The sequence below is a fragment of the Rhinolophus sinicus genome, chromosome 1 (genome assembly GCF_057876585.1).
Source record: "Rhinolophus sinicus isolate RSI-liver-muscle chromosome 1, RSI-T2T, whole genome shotgun sequence".
In the NCBI taxonomy this organism is placed as follows: domain Eukaryota; kingdom Metazoa; phylum Chordata; class Mammalia; order Chiroptera; family Rhinolophidae; genus Rhinolophus; species Rhinolophus sinicus.
In genome coordinates, this window is record NC_142501.1 from 67,090,678 (window position 1) to 67,111,267 (window position 20,590).

Genomic DNA, 20,590 nt, shown 5'->3' on the forward strand with positions numbered 1-20,590 from the left:
TTGAATTTTCACATGAACAGTGTTTTTGGATGGCCTTAGGTACCTAAACATCAGCCATATGTCAGTATGTGTCACAAGTGAACAAAGATTTCAAGTGACCTGAGGTCTGTCTACCCTCATACAGGCAAAGGAATCATTTGGATTTAGGGCATCAGTAAAAGTCTTCAGATTCCAGTTTGACTGTCATTAACTATCCTCTGAAAATCAAAAAGATTCATTTCCATATGACCCTTACCCAAACCTAGAGACAGTTCTTCAAATGAGGAAAGGCTGGGTATCTGAATATCACTGTCACTGAACAAACACAGACCATGCCAAAATATGGAGTTTCTATTAGGGGAAAAACCCCATACCTCCAGACAAACGAAAGCTGTCTTCAGACCTTACAGGTTTACAATATTCTGTCCAGACACCACCAAACCTTCCCTTAGAGGGAAGTAATTGTTTTACCAGAAGATAGGATTTATCTCTATTATGTTCAAACCGAAACATTGAAAAAAACACCAGTAGATCCAAAGAGATGCAGACAGAGCCAGCACCATTACATCAGGGGAACAAAAAGTAGAAATTGGAAAAAAATAGCTGAGATAATAAACAAAGGAGAATAAAATCGAAGCCTTAGATTTTGTGGCCACATCTGTAAATGAGGAGAAATGTAAAGCTCTCCTTCCCTTGGAAATGAATCGAGCTTCAGGAATGAGAAGTGTATGTCAGGCAAGAACTGGAATTCGGCATCTGTTGGCCACAGGGCAGCGTCCGAGCTGGGTGGTGCTCGGAGGCTGCTCGTTCACTCCCAGGGCTCTACCTAATAATCACAGTTGCCATCTATTTTGGATCTGATGACAGATGCGTATCTGTGTCCCACAGGCTTCTGGAACTCAGCACATACCAGATTCTCTTAGGCCAGTTTGCTTAGGTTTCTAGGTGCTGGGGGCCATCCCCCAAACCTTGGGGTTCAGATCTGCTTTGAGGGGAGAGGACAGCAACAGGTAACATCATGGCCTGCTCATCTTTGCTCCTTCCCAGAGAGGGGGACAAGCATTCCAGGTCCCTAGAACTCAGACTTGCCCTCCTTTGCTTTCTTGGCCTCAATGTCTGCAACCCCTATTAAAATACCAAAGGCATTCTACTCAGAACAACTAATCCTACAATCTACATGGAACCACACAAGATGCCAAAGAAACCTTGCTTGAGAAAGAACAAAGTGGAAGGTATCATGCTTCCTGATTTCAAACTATACCACAAAGGTACAATAATCAAAACAGCATCGTACTCGCATAAAAACATACATAAGATCAATGCAGTAGAACAGAGAGCCCAGAAATAAATCCTCGCTTATGTGGTCAATTAATCTACAACAGAGGAGGCAAGAATATACAATGGGGTAAAGACAGTCTCTTCAACTAAGTGGTGCTGAGAAAACTGGACAGATACATGCAAAAAAAAAAAAAAAAAATTAGACAATTAAGCATGGTGACACAGCACCCAGGGGCCTCAGTTTATATTGACGTTGGCAGTGAATTTCATGGAAAGAATAATCCCACTGGAGCCTGAGAACAAGCTGGGTGAGGCAAAGGTAGAGGCTATTCCTCCCCTTTCAGTCGACTAAAACTGTAGACAAGTGGCTCACTCAAGGTTTTACACGGGCAGATGACAAAAAAGCCTGGGTCTTACCCAGGCTCCTGTGCTCTGGGCCAGGCCCTTCCATTAAAGCAGGAGGCCTTTCCTTCCCAGACAAGATAGGCCAGAGACTTCCCAGATGGGTCAAAATCTCAGACTCAGAGGCATCTTAGCAAGTGGTGAAACGACCAGTGAAGGTGACGCAGCTTAAAAAGTACCTACAATTTCCTCAAACCAGAACAATACCAATAAAGCGGTGTTTGCTTCCATCACCCACAAAAGTATCCTGTGGCTTCCTACTGGGCACCAATATGAAAACCTTTCTGTCAAGTAACAATGACCACACGGTGTCAGTATTTTGAAATAGGATTTCATAATAAACTAGAACAAAAATGCCTGTGTTAAACCACAAGGGGGCAGGGTTGATGTGCTAACGTATGTGTTTTTCAGTGAGTCGAGCACATCTGATTACAGAGACAGCTAGATAGACATTTATAAAACCCAGTGTAAGTGGACTTGTAAGCCTTCCAAATTAATAATAACAGGAGTTATACTGTAATTTGTATGTCATTTAACAGTATAAACTCCTTCACTGGCAATATGTCAGCACACTACTTCAGAGCCTGCGTTAATGCAGTACTTCGCAAAAAACCTTGACTGAAATTCAGAAAATAGTACTGCAGTTGCCGGGAGCATATTTCACATTCAGTTGCCCTCCCATGTTGATGCTGATGGGGGAGGAATTCTAGAAAAGAATAGGCCGAGTAACACAGTGAAGGATCAATGTAGGTAGAAATACAATAGAAAGGCTAAATTATTACATGCCTTGCGAGGAGAATCGAGTGGAGAAATACCAGAATACTAAGCAAGAGAGGACCCAAAAACGGCGTGAGCTGCTGGGGGCTGCCATGGCCTGCCGCGGGCTGCTGTGTGCTGCCGTGGGCAACCATGGGCTGCTATGAGGGGCGACCGACGACTGGCGACAGACGGCCTCAACCGGGGAGAAAGCAAGGCTCATAATGCCAGCATGGGCCAGGGAGCTGTGTCCTACACAACTAGACTGAGAAACAACAGCTTGAACCAGAATGTGTGTGTGTGGGGGGTGGGGGGGGAGGCGGAGGAAGGGGGGAAAAAAAGAGGACCTAAAACAAAATTTGATGACATAATTAGGAAGAAGAAAGACCCAATAATAAGCTTACTACATATTAAAATGCTGGTGGAAAAGATGACATTTCGTCACAAGCCTCATCACAGGGAATCAACCTACCCCATCTATGCCTCAGCCAGTGAGGCACAGCCCTGTGAGTTCACCAGTCACCTATACATACTTGTGTTGTGGTGAGGGGATGGGGATACAGGTATGAAAGGGGATGGGCCTCCATTCTGGGGACATGTGGCCAAGGGAAACTCTTAATTCCCCTCGTACTCAGCGTTGTACCCCTGTGCTTCTGACTTTTCCCTCCGTCAACCATCTTCATCTCTTAGCAGGTGGAAAGCTTTGATGTGAAGCATGCAGAAAATTATGGGAATTACGCAATAGGCCTACGATGCAAACCTGTTCAGCACAAACACACACCCTCCACTTTGGCTTGATGTGGTAGCATAACTATTATACCAGTTCCTGACATGTTTCTTCCCCCAAGCCATCAGAGTGGAGAAAATTAACTCGGGCAATGCAGAAGAGCCATCCACACCCTGCCCACAGACACAGACGAGTTAAATGAACTATGTGATTCCATCATCATCACCAGCAGGGTGTTTGTCTAGTGCAATGGTTTTCAGAGCCTGGTCCCTGGACCAGCACCAGCTTCGCCTGGGAAGATGTTAACCATTCAAGACACACGAAGTCCAACTCTGGGGCTGAGACCTGGCAATCTGTGTTTCAACAAGCCCTCCTGGTGAGTATGCTGCGCGTTTGAGAATGACCACTCTTGCCACATTTAGTCTGTCCGTGTGTGATAAAGGCCAGACAGCCGTCAGGAAAACAGGCTGGGAAGATTCCCAGGTCATTTGGCAGAGTTGAGGGGTGGGAGGGGATAAAGCTAATGGTGCTAGGACCTCAGTTCTAGAAAAAAAAGCGAAAATGGCACGTCCAGTGTTCTCTGAATCTGTGATACTGTATAGCAAGTGACAAGCAAACTCGGCTTTGCATTTTTTACTGGGTAATGACGTAACAGAGTAATGACCTGTTTTCCTGATCTTTTGCCAGATTTTCAGGTCATTCAACATGTAAAGTTAGAAATATTCTGGATTTTATACCCCTATATTAAAGTAACCACCATACTTTCCCTTATGTGAACTGAGGGGCACTCCATTTCGTACACAGTACAGATAATTCATGCACAGAGAATGCTTAACCATTAGTTGGTACTGAAAATGAGGCAGCACCAAGACACAAATAGGGGCTCACGTTTTCTCAACCCAAAGGTTCTGCCAGATGCTATATTATGTGTTAACAGAAATTAACAAGAAAATCTTACAAACCTAGGTGCACCTCTTTTATGTATTCAATCAACGAGGCTTTGTTAAGATTCCAGAAGGATGGCAGCTTGTCCTCGCGAGGATATTTACAGCATGACAGTTCCAACGTGATTTCAAAACACTGGGCCCAGATATAGTTGTAATCTTGCATTCCACCTAAACACAAGCATATTTAATATTTTTTAAGATCTAAAATTGGAGTGGAGCCAAGGGTCATGTACTTTGAGGACAAGTGAAAGAAAATACATGTGAACAGGAAAAGATGAATTTGACATATTAGCATATAAAATTAGGGTTTGACATTTAATTACCCAGGCATGACCAGGTAGTCCTAAACATTCCCATATGGGTAACTGGATCACAGCTGATTGACATTCAACTGTGCAGCAGAATTAAGTGAGGGGTAGCGGAAGAGTCCTATTTTGTAATCATACGTTATTACCAAAAGGATTCTTCAAATTATATTTCTTCCCTAAATTACATTTTAAACAGATGTAAATGACAGTGAGATTTCTTTAAAAATATTCCTAAAAATCATTTATAAATACACATTTATTATGTAAAGCTAAGCACACTACTTTGGAGGAGTAATAACGGCTAACATTTACTGATTGTTCACTGTTGCTAGGTCCTGTTTGAAGTGCTTTGTATCAACTCATTTAAGCCTTGCAGCAATTATTACCCATATGTAGGGAGAGAGCCAGAAGTGCAGTTTCCAGGCTCTCGGCCTCACGTGGAAAGGTGCTGGTTCAGGTAGTAAATGGCCATCAGCTGTGATTGGATGACCATCAGCTGTGGCTAGTTGGCCGTCAGCTGTAACCAGTGAGACACTGGCCACTAATCTAACGGCTATGGCTACGCTAGCAGAAAATGGGGGCTCGCAAGAAGATGGTGGCTGAGCTAGCAAGTGCGGATTGCGGTTAGCAGGATGGATTGCAGTTAGCAAGTGAGGTGGGTTGGCAGAGAGAAGTGGATGGCAGGTTGCGGATCGTGTGGCTCCTGCTTCCTGTGGCTCCAACCCAGCCACCAGCGAGACTACAGTGGTATGACTCCCCTATCTATGGCTCCGTGGGTGTTCCTTTTTGGCCTCACCATGTCCTGTGTTCTTATGTGGGGAGCGGGAGCTGAGACCCCGCCTGACACCCTGCATGACACCATATTTTACAGATGAGGAAACTTAATCACAGATAAGTAACATGCCCGGGGGTTCTAGCCAGGGGATGATAGACGGGCACAGGCTCCTGCTGGAGCCCCCGTACTTTTACCCCTGATGCCAAACTGCTGCTGTGGAGAAAACAAAGGGTGCCGTGCTGACTGACCCTTGGGAGGGAAAAGGCCCAGGCCCCTCCTGCTTCTGGGGCTGCCATTGCCCACGCTTACTGTCCAGTTCTTAACTCTAGAGACCCTACATTCAAGGGGTTATACTCGTATTTCATATTTTCTAAAATGCAAAACTTTTCATCTTTTAAAATCTCTGAATTGGGAGGTGTCTTAAATATGATAGCTGAAAAATGTCATTGTGTCATTAGTTCGGCTAGAAACTTCTTTTTTTCTTTCTTGGTAGTACACTGTACTTTACAATCAGTGCCATTTTGGGTTTGATGAAATACAGTAACTTTGAGGGAAGTAGTTTCTGCCTGATTTTAATTTGTTATGCTTGATATCTGCCCAATAAAATATGTATTCTCAACTCCATCAGGGTATTTGGGAAGTAGTAAAGTAGAGAAAATTTTATGCTCACAAAAAGGTCAAAATATTATATCAAAAAAGTATTTAAATGTTAAGTAGTATCAATGTAGGTCCAGATTCCATCCAGGAAGAATTTCTCTGTCCTTTCTAGCGAAAAGTTTTGTATTTCTCTCTGACCTCATTTTCACCATGAAATAGAAGAAGGAGAAAATGGTGAGAGACACAAAACAAAAGCCCTTGGTGTGATGACTGTGTCTCAGGTAGAAAGAATTTAAATGGTGAAACAGGTGTGCAAAGCGTGCATGATTGAGGATGCCAAGCGTGGCGAGTGCGCGGCTCTGGATAAGGCCAGCCAGGCCCGGCTGACAACACCTCCAGGCTGAGCCAGAATGCCTTAAGCTCCTCAGAGTAGCTGGCTGTCTGCTTTTCTTCTCAGAAGGATACACAGCTTACACACAGGCACACTTGAGAACAATTCCTGGCAGCAGGATGGGTTCCTAGCTAATTTCCCACACACCTGGATCTGTCTTGAAAGTCAGTACACATGAAGGACAGCTCTGCCTTAGGCAGGAGAGGGCCCTTTCATCCCTGTGAAGAGTGATGAGCAGAGACGAAGCTGGAACCCTGAGGTGGATGGAGGTAGGGAGGCCGTACCTAGGACAGTGGAGGGAAGTTTGGGGTGTTGTGGTATCGAGCTGGCCCTGCTGCCTACCAATTGTGGTCTAGCTTATTTGTGTTACCTGGAAAGCTGGCAGAAAGCCGCCCAGACACAAACGTAGCAGCTTGTGCAAGACTGCTTATAGTCTGTGCATCCAAAGTGACAAATGCGGAAGTGGCCTTCAACTTGCTGTTGGTAGGATCAGGCTAAACAGTCTCAAAGGATACACTTTCCACCGAGGCCGTGGAAACCCGTTTCCAGCCCACTGTCCACTACCTTCCCTCTCACCCTTCCATCCTACGTGCCTCCTGTTTTCTCCCAGGTTCCAGACCAGGATGAGTTCTCTGACACTCCTGGGCTTCTGCTTATATTATTCCTGCTGATAAGACTATCCCCCCTCCCATGTTCCCTACCTGGCGCTCTCCTCACCTCCCCCTTCACCTGGCCATCCTGTTCCAAGGGTAGAAAACTGGAGCCCCCTCTGCCCCCACCCCTGTATCCAGCCTGAAGAGCTCTTTTGTTTAGCCTGCAATGTGGCAACATTTAAAATCATGAGACTTCACTGTACAAATCCAGTTTGTTTTACAAACCGGAAGATCTGGCAGTATTGGAACCCACTCATTGCTGCATGCAATAATTAACTGGATCTAAGGAGCAGCTGTCCCCATCAGATGACACGTAAGCATTACATTTCTCCAAGGTCTCTACTACTTACTCCCTGTCGTATTTTGGCTTTACACCTGTGGTACACTGTACCTTTTCTACATCTCTATTCTAATTATGCTGCCATCACAATGACTTATCTGCATGTTGTTCTTCCCTGTTAAACTTGGGGTTAAGATCTGTGTCCTGCTGTTCATCTTTCTTGGCACAGTTCCTGATCATAGTAGGAAAATGCTGACCAAGCATCCGAATGAATGAAGGTGGCCTTGGCAGTGAGGGACATGTCTGAGCTTCCCTCAAACGATCAGTCACCCCCACTGCTCTTGTGATATTAGCCAACAGAGACACGATTGAAGGGCCTGCACTGTGACTCAGGAACTTTTGACAATTGTCAGAGGTCAAAGAAACCAGCTGGCCCCTCTGGGTGCAGGCAACAAGAAACATGGGAGAAATGAGGACAAACTCACCTTTGAGTGGATACCAAGAGTATCCATTTGTAATTCCATTTGGAAAGTTCATTTTATTTTTACACTGATCTCCTTTCATGTTGGGATTTCTGGATGCATAGGTATTTGCAAGATATTGGAAAACGTCATCATCAGGGGTTAAACTCCGGGAATGTACTGTCCCAGTTGCTGTGTGTGAAAGACAAACCAAGACCTTTCGGTTGATGTTAGAGTAAGAGGAAGCTGCAACATCGCATTAGCAAATGCATCATGTTATCACACACACAGGCTTTCGTTTCCCAGAAAGAAATCCTCTCCCCACTTCCACGAACGTTCCCTCTACTTTTCTTGCTATTTTAAATGAACACACACAAGGTGATATCACACAAAATAGGCCACATTCATATCCAAACTCCTCCTAAATCGGCTTAACAGTTAAATATCCTCTTAGTCACTCTAGCTAATTTCTGGAGGTCAGTAAACGTTCCTTAGGCACAGTAGGGATTAAAGGAAGCCACTGTAATATTTTAGGTCCTTAGGTACATAGCTCATCCTGCAGAGTTTTAAGAGCCGTTAGCAATTATTACTCATATAATTAGCAAAGAAAAGTCAGTTCTAGTTTTCTTTTCTTTTAGCCATGTTGCTGCTTGTCAGATCATCTAAATCCCGATATTACTATTTCACCGATGAATGTCACATAATCCTGTTGTTGCTTGTCAGTTCAGCCATGCTGCCCGTGTACTGTTTATAAATTGTAGGAAGGAGAGCTCAGAGTTGAGCAAATGAGGCTCTTTCTATGCCTTCCAGATAAGTTGAGTGGAGAGAAGAGTTAATCCCCACGCAGAGGCAGAGAGTTCGCGGTTTCACTCCGGACTTGGGGAGCCAGAGTTGGCCCGTGTTTGCTTACCTGGAACACCATTGTCAAATGGATAACTGGCCACCAGGGCCCCGCCGTGCAGGTTTGCAGAGAGGACAAACGTCTCTGTTTTCAGCCACTCCATGATTGCCATCGTTTCAGGCTGCCTGGATACATTATTAAATTCAAAAGCATCGGGGAAATTTCTGTTCAAGTCATAGAAGTTACCATTTTCCCTGTAAAAGAAAGAATTTTTTAGGGTTTACTGGTGGTATGTGAGAGAGTAGATTCGTGCAGTGTGTAAACCTTGGGTGTGGGCTCCAGGTGTTTTTCCAACTATGAATACAGGGGTGGTAGAAGTGTGCTTTAGCAGCTTCCAGTGACCCACACCTGGCATTCATATGTTAGGTTGGTGCAAAAATAATTGCGGTTTAAAAGGTTAAAAATAATTGCAAAAACCACAATTACTTTTGCACCAACCTAAGAGCATGCAGTCCCCCTCCTGTGTGACTTGCTCTCGCCCATGGGACAGTAGCTGTTGTAATGTAAGCAGAGGCCTGATAAGTGTTTTGCGTTTCAGGGCATTTGCTCTTGGACACCCCCTTTTGGAATCCTCAGGTCCCAATGCTAACCATGTGGAGAGTCCACATGGGGAAATGAGGTATCCTGGTGACAGCCAGACCTGAGACTCCAGACATGTGGTCCTGGGAGAGTCGTCAGACCCCAGTTGAGGCCCCAGGTATCACGGCACAGAGATGAGCCATCCCTGCTCTGCCCTGCCCAAATTCCTAACTGACAGAATTGAAAGTAAATGAAAAGATTGTTGTTTTAAGTCTCTACATTTTGGGGTGGTTTGTTACCTAGCATTTGATAACAGAAACAACAGGAATGTGCTACTTTATACAAATGTATTTCAAAAAAGTGAACCGGCCACGTTTACATAAGCTAGAAAAACTTGACAGTTGAAGGGAATCCAGTGGTGAGATTTTATTTATTTTTGGTAAAAGCAAACAAATTTTTCATTGCACAACTATAAATGCATATTAGATATTTAAGAAATGCTAAACATCCCGAGACAGCTTGAAACAAATTAAATAGTTTAAATCAGAAATACTACAAGACTCACTCTTCTTTGGGATTAGTTCTTTAGTAATTATTGAGGGCCGAGGTACTCTGCTGGGCCCTGGGGATTTACCAACGATGAACACAATTGGCGTGACACCTGCCCTCAGGTAGCTTATAGTTTAGACATGAAATAAGACATTAGACATTAAAATTGTGCTATGAAGGTAAAGTGCTAGGTGGTAAGAGGACCACTATAATTGGGGACCTAATACAGACTAAGGAAAAAGTCTTTTAGGAAGTGCTGTTTCAGCAGTGAGAGGGCTGAGGAGGGGGAAACGGGCTGTGCAGAACGTAATTCCAGGAGAAGGAGGGTTAGAGCGGCTGAAACAAGGTGGAGGGTGTCGGGGGAGGAGGAAGAGTGATGAAGGAAGCAGTAAGGTGGGCACAGGAGCAAAGCTGCCTTATTCTGGATTTTATTTTTCATCCTAAGAGCAATGGGAAGGCAGCTCTGAAGAGTTTGTAGCACAGCAATGCCCTTACACTGGCAATGAGATGGTTCACTGACTGCTCTGTAGGGCCCAGGGGTTCTCTCTGATGGGCCTTTTGTTTTTAATAAAGATTGGGTAGCTCATCATTACCTTCCATTACTGTAAAAACAGTCAGGCTTTTTGACAGCTTCAAATCCATCTGGGTTCATTGAAGGCATGATGTGTATCCGGGTACTGTTGATTAAACTTGTGATTCCAAGGTCTTTTCCATCATTGGTTACGAGATATTCAATTAAATGGAGCAGCATTTCCCGCCCTACAGTCTATATGTGAGAAAAGAGGATATTATTAGGTCAGAGGAAAACAAGGAAAACAGCCCCCAAAGCACAAATTCCCCAACAAGGGATTCTCTACACATGGTATCTGAGACCAACACCAGTTGTGAGACCACTGTTTCTCAAGCATACTGATACCCTGGCAAAGGCCAATCAATCACCGGTGTATTGAAAACTATGTTAGTAAAAGGTTTTTGTTGTTTTTTTTACGTTAATTAAAAAAATACCCATCCATAAATAGTTTACTTTTAAAAAATGAATTAAAATGGAATAAAGGTTATTGCTATTATGTTTCCAATTTGCTCCCCTTCCGAAATACTTTCTGGAGTGGTAGAGAAAGAGATGGGGTTAGCATGGGAGTTGTGTGTCTCCATGAGAACGCATGGTGCACGTGAAAACCATCAGGGACGTCTCAGTGGATGACAGACGGAGAACCACTGCATGGACATGTAGATTTTTTAATGGAGAAAAATCCAAGTTTGTAGTGAGCAAAATTTAAATAGGTTTCTGATTTCCATATCCCTCTATTTCCAAGTTCTCTTATTTCCAAATTCCCCTATTGCACATTTGTGCAATTTTTCCATATCACTGTATTTCTGATTTCCACATTCTCATTAACTTTAGTCGTTTGCAAATCATCCTCACAATTCTTTTTGCCATAGCTGCATAGTATCTATACTATTATTTGTATTTTCTTTAAATTGGCTCTTTTTACTTATGTTAAAAATGAAAAACTCTATGTCATTACCATTTTGCTAGATACATTTCTAATGTACATTACAATTAAAGCATGACTATGAAAATAAAATGGTCGCATCCACCTAAATGTATCTTAGGTACCAGTGGTTAGGAAACTGAAGGCGTGTGAGAAATCTTGCTTTATGATTCCCAAGGGGGAGATTTACTACTATTATTTTTTTTTAAGTAATTACATTTCAGACTTATAGGAAGATTTGATTAGGCTGTATCACTTTCTCCCTGTAATCTTGGGTTCAAGGACTCTTTCTGAGTGATCTTACATAAGATCAGATGCTACTGAGGGGCTGGTAAATGAGAAATCGGGGCACCAGGTGATTAAATAAGGACAATGGTCAGAGGCATTAATGTTGGTTGTGGGCAGGAAAAGAATTTTCAACTACAACTCCACTGTGGGAATTCATCGTTGTGACAGAGGATGAGCAATTCCATCCTTTATGCCCCTCCCTAGCAAGCAAGCAGAGACCACATTTTATGATTTTGTTATCCTAATGAACACAAAATAATTGAAACTGGGACCAAGAACATTTGGATTATGTGAATTATATATTCATAGGTAGCCACGAAATTCAGAGTGGAAATACATTAAATTCTGACTTCAATTTTTTCCTACTGATTTCTATTTATTCCCCTACTGTGATTTTAATTTTTACAATCCAAATTGTCACTTGGAAAGTCCTTATAAACTAATAACCCAAAAAGCTAGGTTTCCAACTCTATGGTTTGGAAGCTCAAGCAATTTTGGAAGCAACATTTTCCATGAGCCATTTACTGGCTACCCTAAAACCGGAGGAGAAGAGGCTGGTGACTTTAATTTTTTGTTTTAAATTTTTACTGAGGAATAGTGGGGAACAGTGTGTTTTTCCAGGACCCATCAGCTCCAAGTCAAGTCGTTGTTTTCAATCTAGTTGTGGAGGGCGCAGCTCACTGGCCCACATGGGAATCGAACCTGCAATCTTGGTGTTATGAGCATGCGCTCTAACCGCTGAGCCAACCGGCCGCCCGATTTTAATTTTCGAAAGGTGACTTTAAATGTAGAAAATGTGGTTGATTTAAGGAGCTTTTCTGGCAATGGAAGAAAAACATGTAAAGGAAAAGTAGGAGGAAGCTCCTGAAATTTCTAACTGTGGTTGGAGACTGTAGGTTGGTTCAATCAGAGGGACAGATCAGGAAAAAACGGAGGCTTGTCTGAGTCCGGTCCAGACGGGAGCCATATCCGAACCCCATGTGGTTCTAAATGTGAATTTCCCTCTTAACTATCTGCACCATGCATCCGCGAGCATGCCAGAACTCAAGACAAGAATTGGCAATGAAATTCACTCAATCAAAAGCAAATGGAAACAGAGAGTAAAGAAGCTATGATTAAGCTGTAGAACTGGATTAAGCAGCTGTAGTAACATGGGTACAGGATAGAATATAAAAGTTAAAGTTTATAATTAACAGAGGGCAGGAGCTAGGGGAGAGGGAGGGAAAGGAGAGAGGACTTTTCAAAGTGCTAATTTCTTCACTTTTCATAGCAATGGCTCATAAGACACTATCAAAAGTTTTTTTTTTTTAAAGATTAAATGATTAGAGTATCAAAGTTTTCCCTTGACTTTAGAAGAATCTTCTGATAGTTAATTTCTTATTTTGAGAAGATATTTTTCAAGTTCACCAATTATTTTAGTTTACTTCAGTTTTAGTCTGTTAAATCCAAGTAAAATTAAATCTCATACTTATTTAAAGATAACATATAACATGATATGACACACATTTAATTTTATATCCTTTAATCCCTCTCATTCGCTTACTACAGACATGCATAGATGTCCGACAAACAGTATCGATGGCTATTTTTTTAGTGATGGTATTCTGAATGATTTTTATTTCCTCTTATTTTTCTACTGTCACTTTTTAAATTAAAGAAAACCTATGTCATTTTTACAAAGACAATAAAATCATGATTTTTTTCAAGGAAACAAATGTATGACCAAGGTATTTTCTGTTTGTCTCCACATGCCAAAACAAATCACAAGTTCTTAACTGCAGAAGGTAAATAAGAATCTTGGAAATACAATAAAGAACTAACGAAGAGTCAGATAATTTAAAAAATGCTGAAGTAAACAGATGAAATTTCAGTTAAACAAAGTCCTCTTTTTGTGTTGAGCCATATTTTGCTGCCTCTGTAACAGAAGATTTATGCCAAATAGTATTCAAATTAATTCTTCCCAACCTCAATATAAATGTCTCAAACACTCATTTATGTTTTATGTATAAACCTCCCTTCATTTAAAATTAAGTCGTTGAATATGAAACCTTAGAGAATCCAAATTTTAAGAAAGAATGTGGTCAAAACAGTCTCTAGTAGCTTAACCAGTCTTCCATGGAGCACGCTCACTTCCTTTTTGGGAGAGTGTAGACTTAATGAAAGAATCCCTCATTAAGAAACTGAAAGGCTGCGTGAGCACACCAGCTTCTGGAACCTTTCATTCATAATTCATCCAGTAGATAAAATGGCAATAACCCATAAAATAGAAAACAATGCTCTATCAGTTTTAGTTCAATTCAGTCAATTTGCAATTTGCTAGGTAGATAAAATTGGTTGTTCAAGCTCTTCAAAGAATGTTTATAAACAATGTCAAACCTTTTTTTTTGAAGAAACAATCCACAACAGAGGTAGTGTGTTGTGAGAGAGTGAGAGGTGGCACAAGACTTCAGCTGTCCTAACAATGGAATCTATTTTTGAAATGTTACACTGTAAGGCAGCTTCTCGGGGAAAAAATAAGCCTGTCAGTTCTGGGGCTCCACAGTAGTGTGTTACAGATTTAATTCATCAGCCTGATTAACTAGCTACATCCTTCTTCTTCAAGTATCAGCCTAAATATTACATTATCTCGCACACCTGTCCCTGCCCTCCCAAAGTCTGGATTCCATGACCTGCCTGTGTGGCCCTATCACTCTCCACACTTGTGCTATCCTAATACTGCGCACACACATCACACTGTCCTCGCTCACCTTGACTGACCTTCCCACTCCACCATCGAAGCCTTGAGGGCAGGGATCCTAACCGGCTTTCCCTGTAGCCCTGGTATCTTGCCCAGTTCCTGGTATGTCATGCCCTCCAAAATGACTGTTGTTACTGTTTTGTTTTTTTTCCAAGGAGGGCGCAGGTCACAGTGGCCCATGTGGGGATTGAACTGGCAACCTTGCTGCTACCAGCACCACGCTCTAACCAACTGAGCTAACCGGCTACCCCACTCTTGTTACTATTGACAAAACCATTACAAAATCAAGACTATTTCAAGGAAGAACTTTCTGAAAACGAGGACTTAAGGTGCTTACTGAGGGGAGGTGTACAAATGATTATTTCATGTGAAGGATTTTCAATATTGAACGAATTTTACGGGAGTGGGACTAACAATTCTGATCAGGTCAAGCACTCAGGATTTCTGGTCACCTCGGCCCAGTCTCGCCAAAAGGGAAATGAAGAGAAAGGGATGGTTATATGGGGAATGTAATACATGCTTAAAAGGAATTAGTCACTTTGTCTGGAATAAGGATTCTGTCTAAATCCAAAAAGAGAATTAATTATCCAAAGCCACACTGCATAGCAGGACTTTTTTTTTTTTCTATCATCTGGGATGGTGATGGAAAAAAGAACTTGGGAAATGTCATTTGATAGGACAAGCTTTAATTTTTTGTTGTTTTAGAAATTTTGGAACCTCTACTGCATGTTGACTACACATCCCAGATTTTCTAGGACAGGCATTTTATGTCCTATCATCGTTCATGTAAACATTAAGTTACCCTCTAAGTACCAACATTTAGACATACAAACTACATCTCATGTCTCCTAGATTTAGAAAGTGTGTGAAAATCATTTATCCTGTATTTCAAAGTTGAAAAATATGGTCTCTATTATCCAGAGAATGTTTTCCCCTTCAACCTGTATGTATGGAATATGATAAACTATACATTAATGCCACCAAATGGGAAATTCTAAGTGTGATGTGGATATTTCAAAAGTCTATACCTGAATAAATCATTGGAATAAAAATAATTCATTGACGTTTAAGAAACAGAAGCTTTAAAATATATCTCCAAATGTCAACTGTAATTGAAAACAAAACAAAAAAACATTTAAAAAAATCTCCAGAAAAGTGTCAGAACGGCAATTCAGTTAAGTTTAACACACATATATATGACTGTAGGCCCTGAGGTGAAGGGACTCTTGTGGATCCAGCCTCTGACCTGTACTTTGTACATTACTGGATTAGTTTCAAACTATTGGCACCCAAGTTTTTAAGCACATAGTCAGGCCTCACTTCAATATTTCCATTGGACAGGAATGAGACATGTCTTAACAATATAGAGATCACCCAGCATAAGATGTTTTTTCTACAAAGTTTAAAAAATTGGGATAGGAGATAGGCACAAAACAGAGAGAGGAGGGCTTGAGTAAGGAACAAGGAGTGATTTTCCCAGGCTTCTCTCCTGCACCCACATTTAGGCTGAAGGTATCAGATGTCCCCAATTTCAGGGATGGTCCCAGGTTTCATTAAAGCTCTTGTTGTAGATACTGGGTTACAGTTTACTCCAAAGCCAGCCAGTAGCAGAATGAGGTGGAGGTGGTGGGTGAGGGGGCAAAGACCCCACTCCCAAATGCGAATAATAGTGGAGTAAGAAATGGCAGAGCCCTGCTCAGTCTGCACTGGTATCATCCCTTCCAATTAAAAATAATGATTAGGGGGCGGCCGGATGGCTCAGTTGGTTAGAGTGTGAGCTCAGAACAACAGGGTTGCCAGTTCGATTCCCACATGACCAGTGAGCTGCGCCCTCCACAACTAGATTGAAGATACCGAGCTGCTGCTGAGCTTCCAGAGGGGCAGCGGATGGCTCAGTTGGTTAGAGCGTGAGCTCTCAACAACAAGGTTGCAGGTTCAATTCCCGCATGGGATGGTGGGCTGTGCCCCCTGCACCTAAAGATTGAAAATGGTGACTGCACTTGGAGCTGAGCTGCGCCCTCCACAACTAGATTGAAGGACAACTACGTGGAGCTGATGGGCCCTGGAGAAACACCCTGTCTCCCAATATTCCCCAATAAAAACAACGAAACGATTAGACTTGACGTGTGTCAGCACTGCCACTTAGGAGCTTGCATAAATTAAACCTAGAATTGGGTTTCTGAAATGCAACACACCGGTGTGTGCAAAGGAGGGACTGGATGGTCTAGGAAAACGAAACACATCCGCAAATCTTATTAAAATGAGAAAGGTAGAAACTCAGAAATATTTCTCACATGTTGTTTTGAAAACAGGTGATAAAAGGCTTATCAAAAAGCCACCCAGTGTGATTCCACAGCAGTCAAGGAGGGGGAAGCAGGGAGTAGGGAAAAGAAAGGGACGAGATAGGTGACTTGGAGATACTCATTCCGGTGTTACTCTTAAGAACATGCTACTCTCTTATACGATGAATGAGCCCAAATCTCCCAAAAGGCACTGGAACAACTAGATACCCATCCAAACCAAATTAATTTGGAGGCAGAGTTCAGTGCTAAGGCTCTGGGTTCAGATGGCAAGGTGTCAGAAATTTGGGGAAGTGCATGGAAAGAATAAGCAAATTCAGAGGTGAGTGAGCGAAAGGACTCTTGCTTATCTTTGGAAGTTTCAGTTCTGAGGTTTAATTTCTGAGCAGCAGGCTGCGACTCTGAAACGCCAGGAATTCAATAAATAAACTACTGAAGTCAATGAGTGCCATATGTCTCTTATTAAAAATGATTTCCACGGGACCTTGATCAATGGGCTAGATAGCCAAAGGAAGTCTGGGCTGCTGTCTGTAACGAGCGGTTGTTTTATTAAAAACAACGTTGGTCAGACTCCCAGCAATATTAAGTCTTTGAAAGTACAGCCCCATTCTGTTAAAAAAAAAAAAAAGTCACATGGGGGTTGAACTCCCATTCACAAATCAGGTTCAGAGATCAACCCCTTTCTTATAGGCAAGTGTTTGCATCTTAGCTCCGCCTGCAAGAAGTGCCCTCACTCGGCAGGACAGGCTGGGCCGCATGCCTGGAGAGGGCAGGCTGTGTGTCATGATGGGTGGATCCTCTTCCTATAGAGCCCAGGTTTGGGGAGGATTAAGCCAGGACAGGAAGCTCAGCATTTGATTAGAGCATGCCACCCACACTTTCGCAAATTCAGAAGTGTTTTAACAAGCCAGCCGGTTGTACTTACTGGAATATACATTTACTTTGACATTCCTTCAAGTTAAGTGTGCTTTACAGGGGTTTACACATGATTTCTACATACATTTTCTTTATGGTGGTGACTGGGAACTATCTTTCCCTTCCACTTGACTGCCTAGTTGTGTGGAGTCCTGGTGAACAGAAAATAGTACAGTTGTCATAGTCTTAAGGTACTCAGAGGACGTAAGGTGAGAAATAGAGTCAGCATCTTCAAATGCCCAGCAAGAACGGCTGGGCGGGTAGGAGCAGTAAAAGGGTATCTTGCAAAATATAAAATAAATAACATACATAAAACAAAACAAAAGTAGAATTTATCTCGCAAAGTTGGAAAAAAAGTGCAAGAGATTATGGACTGTAAGAGTGTTTGTAGAACGGTGGGCATGAGAGAGGCCTAAGTTTGATTGTCTAAACTTGAGCATTGAAAACATTGAGTATTAGGTTAAGAGCAAGTGACAAAGTATTCAAAAAGCCAGATTCTAGGAGTTTGGATTGCCTTTTGAGATCTTTTGACTGTTTTGGGTTCGAATAGAGGATCCGTCTTTGGCTGGGTCACCTTGATGCTGACCGGGAGGTGGGAAAAGTCAACCAGGAAGGAGCTCAGGTACTTGGCTGGCAGTGGGAAGCTTGGGCACTGTCGTTCCAGCCCCAACACAAAAAGAGTTCAAGTTACCCTCACAGGGCACTAGGTAAACAACCACGTGGCTGCGATGGTGGCTCGGCCCTGGTTCCTGCCATTCTCTCAGAAGGCCTAACAGGAAGACCGTTCCAGATTCTTTGCTATAATTTATGCTGCCTTCTTGGCATTTATACAGAGCTCAGGAGACCTGAGAGGAAGTTGCTCTGGTGACATTTCAGCTATTCAAGCCACATACATACCTCATCTCCATGCATATTTGCCACGTACTTGAACTCGGGAATCCCAATTTTGTGTTCCTTTGGTGAGCGCCCCACGACAAGAACCCACAGGTTTCTGCCTTCACAGGGAAGAAAAAAATAGAAAAATAAGTTGTCTTCTACAAATGACAAATGAACTCTGGGAGAATGACAAAAGGAAACAAAAGATGCTGCTTGTCCTACCTGATTAATGTTTCAGGAAGACTGAAGTTCACATGACTAACATCTCCATGCTTAAAACGCTCCTAGTTTACTGCCAGCCAAAACCCTTTCAATTTAAGCACAAATATTTACTTACTTTTTTAGAATGCTATTTTTAAAAATTGGAGACTCATTAGGCTATGCAGAGCTTATTATTCCAAAATGTTTATATATCTTGCTCTGCGTTCCTAGTGCTTTGTAATTGACACAATTATACCAACTTAAAACTGTCCTTGATGGTTGACTGAGAGGGTGCTGTAACTCTCAGAGTAAGGAAAGTGGGGGGAAAAACCGACATAAATGAAACATGTAACGCAGAAGGGAAATTGTTTTTAAAGTAAGAAATCCCGAATCTCGTATGCAAATGCCGATGGAACGCACAGCTGCTTTGCGGCAAGGGTCCTTGATGCGCGTGAGTCCTGTCAGGTGAACTGGGGACCACAGCCCATCCTAACAATACCTCAGGGAAAATTTCTCAGTCCTAACTCTGCCACAGATGGTGTGATTTGGGCAAGGAAGGGCAGAGACGAAAGATCGTTCAGGGTTTGCTCTGTGCAGCCGTTACAGATGGTACCCTGGTTCACATTATCTCAGGTAACCTCTCATCCTGACTCACTGAGATGGATTTTTAACCAATTTTTACAAATGAGAAAGCTGATCTTCAAAAAAATACGAAGTAAACTGCTTGTGATCACAGAGCCGGTGAGAGGCTGTGATTTGAGCCCCAGAGCCGAGACCTGAATCCTGGCCTGTTTGATTTCATTTCTAGTGCTGTTTTCACTAATGAAAACTGTCATCTCTCAAAAGGCTTGGTTTCCTAACCAGTAATCTGGCAGAGGTCCTTTTCAATTCTAAACTCACCTGGCTCTTTCAATAGAAGCATTTTAAAATCAGAGGTTGGGGGTTGTATGTTTGATATCTATCACATATGTACAAAGGTCAAATAACCTGGAATGTTTAAGCCTGCTGTGGCTTAAATGAGCCCAGGAGCCCAGCAGCAGCTAATGGGCTAATATAGAGCAGGTTTCTGCAGCATTTCAGATCTAGTTCCTTAACAATAAGGGTCCCACCGGCGGGGAACACTCAGTGCCATGAGGAACCCAGCGAGAATTAGATACTGGACTTGTCTTTTTCACCATTTATTCTTATTATAACAATATTTTAGGGAGTTTTCTCATGACAGGGCAATACATTAAATTTAGTAACTGCAGGAATTCTCAGAAAACACCCCCAAAATGCAGTTTCTCTGATGGATGCCATCTGTTCAGTGCAGAGTCCCCATTCATTCATTCATACACTTATTTAGTCCTACTTTATGCAGGCATTTAACCAGGTGACTAGACTATACAGATAAGTCACACTCTCCACACCCAGTGTTTCTGTCCTAGTGGATAAGAGCAACATGTAAACACACAATGACACAGACTGTGACATATCATCATAGAACTGTGGTTAAGGTGTTGTGGATATAGAATAAAAGAAGAAATGGTTAATTTTCAAAACTTTACAGATGGAGAGTTTTAGGGCTGACTTCTGACTAGGATTCTGAAGAAGAGTTCTGAGTTTGCCATGTGGACAAGTACAGCCATCCGGTGGTCTCCTGCCCAAACCATGGCATTAACCAGAACCTTTTATTCCCCAATAATACCAATTCTCCGGTCATTGGGAGTCAGTTCTACAAAGTGAACATTCTCATGTGAAGGAAGTGAGCGCTTTATCTGAGGAGCAAGCTATTAAACTTGGCTCTTTACGTTTCCTTCTGGGGAATTCTTTTAGGGAGCTATTAATACTTTCAAAGCTAGAATGATCACAGATTTATACAGAATCTAATCCCTTCACAGGCAAGGCAAAAACTTCAATATCATTTTAACATAATATTTACCAACTCTGTATCTGCCAGCTGACCTGTTACATAAAGGAGAGTGTAACACAACACAAATGTGGATAGCTAGTATTATTTGGTTTAAGTAAGGAGGGAAACCAAACCAATAAAAACTACGTGAAGAGGTACTTCGGTGGGTAACTCAATCTCAATTTTAGCACAAATGGCCCCTAAGTGAACTGCAAGATGAGACACTCACCTTAAATAACCTCAATGGCACAAAGTCTGAGAATGAAATCAACCAATAAATCTGGAAGATATTCACACAATGCTTTAGGAAAGACAAACCTCTTCAAGGGTTTTAACCACTCTCTCCAATGAACACTGGCTGTCTCT

The 20,590-nt window shown here is 42.3% G+C and overlaps 1 protein-coding gene across 4 annotated transcripts in view; it reads right to left on the bottom strand.

Moving 5' to 3' along the window:
- Window positions 1–20,590, bottom strand: part of CPM (carboxypeptidase M) — a 63,461-nt gene that overhangs the window by 10,508 nt on the left and 32,363 nt on the right. For 3 of the 4 annotated variants that reach the window (XM_019748976.3, XM_088800665.1, XM_088800654.1), the window contains exons 3-7: window positions 18,154–18,251; window positions 10,117–10,289; window positions 8,465–8,649; window positions 7,579–7,746; window positions 4,105–4,257 (exon numbers count right to left, since the gene is read on the bottom strand). In XM_019748976.3, coding sequence (XP_019604535.2) covers window positions 4,105–4,257; window positions 7,579–7,746; window positions 8,465–8,649; window positions 10,117–10,289; window positions 18,154–18,251 — 777 coding nt within the window. Of the gene's footprint in view, window positions 1–4,096; window positions 4,258–7,578; window positions 7,747–8,464; window positions 8,650–10,116; window positions 10,290–18,153; window positions 18,252–20,590 lie in introns of those variants that run through there. The other variant, XM_088800669.1, reaches the window with a different exon arrangement.